Source organism: Branchiostoma lanceolatum, chromosome 15 (genome assembly GCF_035083965.1).
Source record: "Branchiostoma lanceolatum isolate klBraLanc5 chromosome 15, klBraLanc5.hap2, whole genome shotgun sequence".
In the NCBI taxonomy this organism is placed as follows: domain Eukaryota; kingdom Metazoa; phylum Chordata; class Leptocardii; order Amphioxiformes; family Branchiostomatidae; genus Branchiostoma; species Branchiostoma lanceolatum.
Genome location: NC_089736.1, coordinates 1,517,593 through 1,522,868, shown reverse-complemented (window position 1 = coordinate 1,522,868; position 5,276 = coordinate 1,517,593). Strand labels below are relative to the sequence as shown.

Here is a 5,276-nt window from a genome sequence, read left to right as displayed (position 1 = left end):
ACGGCTCGCTTTTAAGTTTTATGGCCAAGCACACCTTTTCCCCCAGTATTACCTAACGCATAAGAAAGTCAACATACCCCATTTTCAAAATCTTTATCATTATAAATCAGTCACAATAAGTACACTCAACCTTGTTTTAACCTTCTTCCTGTTGCCTAACTCTGTGACCAATAGAGAATGAAGTGCCAAACAGCTACTTCAGTGTGCTAAAGGTTAATTTAAAGCTGTTTGTTGAGTAACCATATGTCACTTTTCACATCCAGCAGGGCCGCCGATGCCTTGTATGACGTCACACGCCAAGAGCATACAACAACAGCAAACTGCACGATAACCCCTCCGTTAGGGGGTGTTCTTGTTTCCCAAACTGCGTCATATGACAAAGTTACTCAAAGACTATCTGAAGGACACAAATTGACTGCTAATTCTTCTGATCGAAGTGAGTAAAAATGTTGTCATTAAGAGAAACAAACATGGCAAATACAAACACTAGTCTCTCTACAGTTGTGGAGGAACTTCGGGAACTAGATTTTATCTTTAAAAGTGGTTCTGATCTGGATTTTGTAGAGAGGGGATACGGACGTAAATTGATTCACGCTATAAGTTGTGAAAATGAGGTCTTGGAGTGTGAAGCTTTAAAGAGTCTCGGAGATTTGTACCTGCACAAAGCAAAGATGAACAAAGATAAAGTAGAGAACTTCAACAAGGCCTGTTCGTTGTACACAGAACTCTTACGATTTTACACAAGTATTGAGGAGAAGCAAGTTGTACAACATCGCATCAGATATGCAGAGAAATGCACGAAACTGGTATACGATCAAGAGATTGTAAAAGCACGTGTTACAAATTCAGGCAACACCACTTTGACTGTGTCATTGGCCCTTCAAGAAATGGAAAAGAAGACTAGGCTAAAAGGACATGGTATGATGCCCTTGGTTGAATGTTATACAAAGTCCTTCGTAAAGGCAATCGTGGGGGGAAGTAAAAGTCTGGAAACAGAGTCGTTGAAGAGCCTTGGAGATCTGTACCTAGAGAAGGGAAGGGTTAAGATGGACGAGATAGCGTTTACGAAATCAGCTGGCCTGTACCGAGCGGCGCTGGACCGATGTGAAGATTCAGATGGCAGAGAAACACTGAGGCACCGCATCAAGCACGCGGAGAAAGTCAAGGTTAGATTAAATATTTTCCTTTATATGAAATGCCTTTGTTTCACATATCATATTTTGGCATGTTACAAAGGTATGTTGATAAGACGCCTGTCTTATTTGAGTGATTACAAGTATTATTGGGTGTATATTACGTTGATGATTTGGAATGTATAGTTTACATACTGTTTGTTCTTATGTACTACTCGAATGTTGTCTACAAAAATGACCTAAGCCTGCATCTTTGTAATATTTTGATTCTTGCAGACAGAGCACCTGGACAGGGCAGAACGAAAATTTGCAGCTGCGCTCAAGTCCGTCCATTTGAAAGGTGAGTGTTTCAACGTACATCTTGCATGCAGAGAGGCTTTATTCCTAGATAAGCGAAATGTGATGCTAAAGTTTCGGTTTATATACCTCACTCTGTGTCTACTACTGACTTGCTGACAAATAAGATAACATCAACAATTTATGACACGTAACCGTTGTTTCGTACAGATTCCAATGCAGGTCAGCACTGGAAAGAAGTAGAGCCCCTGTGCAAGTTGAGCGATGTCTACATGAAGAAAGGAATGCTGTCAAAAGACGGAAGTGACTTCACCAAGGCTGCGGCACTCAGCAATGCAGCACTGGTGAGAGCAAGGCCAGAAGACAGAGAGGGCATCAAACAAACAATCCAGGAAATAACCCAATATTTTGTTCAGCACGTGCTTAGAATCAAACAAACGGTACCCCTCGATGACGTAGAGAAGCACAAATCGATGTTAATGGACTGCCGTGGCTATGTGAAGGAAGAGATCAAAAGAATTGAGCAACAGATAGATCCCTATAGTCTTGACGATGACGATCCAAACATTCGAGAAGTAGAGAAGAAGAGAGTGGAAGCGATCAAAGCCTTGTTTGACACTATTGTTCATCAGCGAAGAACGTTCATAGCTGGCCTTGTGGATGAGTGCATGGAGGTAATGGGTCCCCCTCCCTGTAAGTACGCCATGGTAGGCTTGGGTTCACAGGCCACAGGATTATAACGCCATACTCCGATCTGGAGTTTGCCATTTTGATCGAGAAGGAAACAGAAGATAGTGTAGAATACTTTCACAATCTCACGCATTACCTTCACCTCAAAGTGATCAATCTTGGGGAAACCATTCTCCCGGCCATGGCGATCAAGTCTCTCAACGACTTTGAGCCAGATGAAGAGCTAGACAACTGGTTCTACGACTCTGTAACACCGAATGGTTTTTCGTTCGATGGAGCCATGCCACTTGCATGTAAAACTCCACTAGGCAGAGGTAAAACATGCCTCCTAATCCGCACACCACGAGACATGGCCAAAGTTCTGGAAGATGACGTAACGCTCCATCTGAAGAAAGGCTACCACCTAGCGAGCGTGTTAGGGAATGTGTCCTTGATTACTGGAGAGCAAGATCTGGTCAATGACTACACGGTTGCATGGGATGAGCAACTTAAGACAAATGAGAGGAAAATCGCTAGACTAGTAGCAGGCGCGATGTTGAAGGAAAATAGTACAACATTTGAAGTACAGAATCCAACTGCCAAAATGCTGAATGTAAAGAAAGACATGTATCGCTTTTCAAGCCTCGCGGTGTCTTGTTGGGCGCTACTTTGTGACATACAACCGACCACAATCTGGGAGACAATTCAGAACATGCACACAAAGGGAACCATCAATGATGAAAATAAGCATCACTTAATGGTGCTGGTGGGCATCTCAGCGGAACTGAGGCTGTGGACTTACATGAACAACCGTGGCCAAGTGGAAAACATGTCAGTCTTATCGTCAATGTCAGGCAGTGATGACATTGCGAAAAAAGCGGAGAAAATATTTTACTTCTCCAACATAAAACAGCTCATGAGATACTACTACACGGCACCACTGTTGAAGATCTTCGTTTCGCAACTGAGCAATCGTCAAGCACTAGAAGAGCCCTCGACTCTATTCTGCAACTCCTCAACACTACAAGCAGATGTATACGAAAGTCTGTGCGACTACAAAAAATCGAAGAAATGCATTGAACAGGCACTCCACAAAGAACTATCAAAGCATGGTAAGGGTGTGATACATCCTGACATAGCCGTGTTAGTTGGAAGGTTGGGTGACGCATTGTACAATATGGGTGATAGTAAAAATGCTTTTAGCCATTATGATCAGTCACTACAGATGTTGCGAACTATCTTTGGTGAGAACACTGCACATCCTCACATCGCCGACTCACTTAACAACTTGGGTAACGCCTGGCATGACCTCGGTGATCACAAAAAGGCCGTCAGCTATTATGAACAGTCACTACAGATGAGTAGAATTATCTATGGTGAGAGCACCGCACATCCTGACATCGCCGACTCACTTAACAACTTGGGTGTCGCCTGGGGAGACCTTGGTGATCACAAAAAGGCCGTCAGCTATTATGAACAGTCACTACAGATGAGGCGGATTATCTATGGAGAGAACACTGCACATCCTGACATCGCGTCGTTACTTAACAACTTGGGTGCCGCCTGGAGTGACCTTGGTGATCACAGAAAGGCCGTCAACTATCATGAACAGGCACTACAGATGAGGCGGATTATCTATGGAGAGAACACTGCACATCCTGACATCGCCTCGTCACTTAACAACTTGGGTGCCGCCTGGCGTGACCTTGGTGATAACAGAAAGGCCGTCAGCTATCATGAACAGGCACTACAGATCATGCGGAGAATCCATGGCGAGGGCAATGCACATCCTGTCATCGCCGGATCACTTAACAACTTAGGTTCCGCCTGGGGGAAACTTGGTGATCACAGAAAGGCCGCCAGCTATCATGAACGGGCACTACAGATGAGGCGGATTATCTGCGGTGAGAGCACTGCACATCCTGACATCGCCAGGTCACTTAACAACATGGGTAACGCCTGTAGTCACCTTGGTGATCACAGAAAGGCCGTCAGCTATCATGAACAAGCACTACAGATGATGCGGATTATCTATGGTGAGAACACAGCACATCATGACATCGCCTCGTCACTTAACAACTTGGGTGCCGCCTGGAGTGCCCTTGGTGATCACAGAAAGGCCGTCAGCTATCGTGAACAGGCACTACAGATGAGGAAGAGTATTTATAGTGAGAGCACTGCACATCCTGACATCGCCGGGTCACTTAATAACTTGGGTACCACCTGGAGTAAGCTCGGTGATTATAGAAAGGCTGTCAGCTATCTTGAACAGGCACTACAGATGAAGCGGATTATCTATGGTGAGAGCACTGCACATCCTGACATCGCCGACTCACTTAACAACTTGGGTACCACCTGGAGTAAGCTCGGTGATTATAGAAAGGCTGTCAGCTATCTTGAACAGGCACTACAGATGAGGCGGATTATCTATGGTGAGAGCACTGCACATCCTGACATCGCCGGGTCACTTTACAACTTAGGTAATGCCTGGGGTCTCCTTGGTGATTATAAAAAGGCCGTTAGCTATCATGAACAGTCACTACAGATGAGGAAGAGTATCTATGGTGAAAGCATCGCACATCCTCACATCGCCGACTCACATGACAGCTTGGGTGCCGCCTGGGACAAACTTGGTGATTATAGAAAGGCCGTCAGCTATTTTGAACAGGGACTACAGATGAGGAGAAGAATCCATGGTGAGAGAACTGCACATCCGGACATCCACCTGTTACTTAAAGTCTTGTATCTTGCCTACGGTTCGCTTGGTGATCACAGAAAGGCCGCCTCCTACTATGCTCAGGCGACACGGATGAATCAGATGCTTGATGAGACTGAGAGACCCTGACATTGCTTGAGAACTGTGCATCTCCCTAAACTTGATGAGACTGAGAGACCCTGACATTGCTACTCTCCTGGAGAACTCTGTGTCTCTCTGAACTTGTTCATGTTCAATAGTTTACGGAAAGAGTCACCAAGATTTAGAAGTGATGGGAGGGATTTCAACGTTTTTGATACTGTGATTTATATGTAGTACGTATATCAATAAATACGCGCAATAAAGTTTTTCTATCAATTGTGTACATTTGTGTTTGTGTATATATGCATGTATGGACCTTGGAAGATTAGTCCACTGTGGGGCTAAATGGCATCACAATAAACTAAACTTAAATAATAGCT

At 44.5% G+C, this 5,276-nt stretch overlaps 1 protein-coding gene across 2 annotated transcripts; it reads left to right on the top strand.

Annotated features, from left to right (window-relative positions):
- The first annotated feature begins 1,031 nt into the window (after positions 1-1,031).
- Positions 1,032-5,062, top strand: LOC136421157 (tetratricopeptide repeat protein 28-like). 2 transcript variants are annotated; one of them, XM_066408314.1, is made up of 3 exons: positions 1,032-1,166; positions 1,410-1,473; positions 1,641-5,062. In XM_066408314.1, exon 3 carries the CDS (start codon positions 2,302-2,304, stop codon positions 4,942-4,944), a length of 2,643 nt encoding a protein of 880 aa, XP_066264411.1. In that variant the 5' UTR covers positions 1,032-1,166; positions 1,410-1,473; positions 1,641-2,301; the 3' UTR covers positions 4,945-5,062. The 2 variants fall into 2 exon arrangements, with proteins under 2 accessions (XP_066264411.1, XP_066264412.1); XM_066408315.1 differs by having other exon boundaries at positions 1,641-2,299.
- Positions 5,063-5,276: the final 214 nt, after the last annotated feature.

Bases quoted from the DNA above. Each gene is read 5' to 3' on its own strand.
- LOC136421157 (XM_066408314.1), top strand. From the start codon at position 2,302: ATGGCGATCAAGTCTCTCAACGACTTTGAGCCAGATGAAGAGCTAGAC.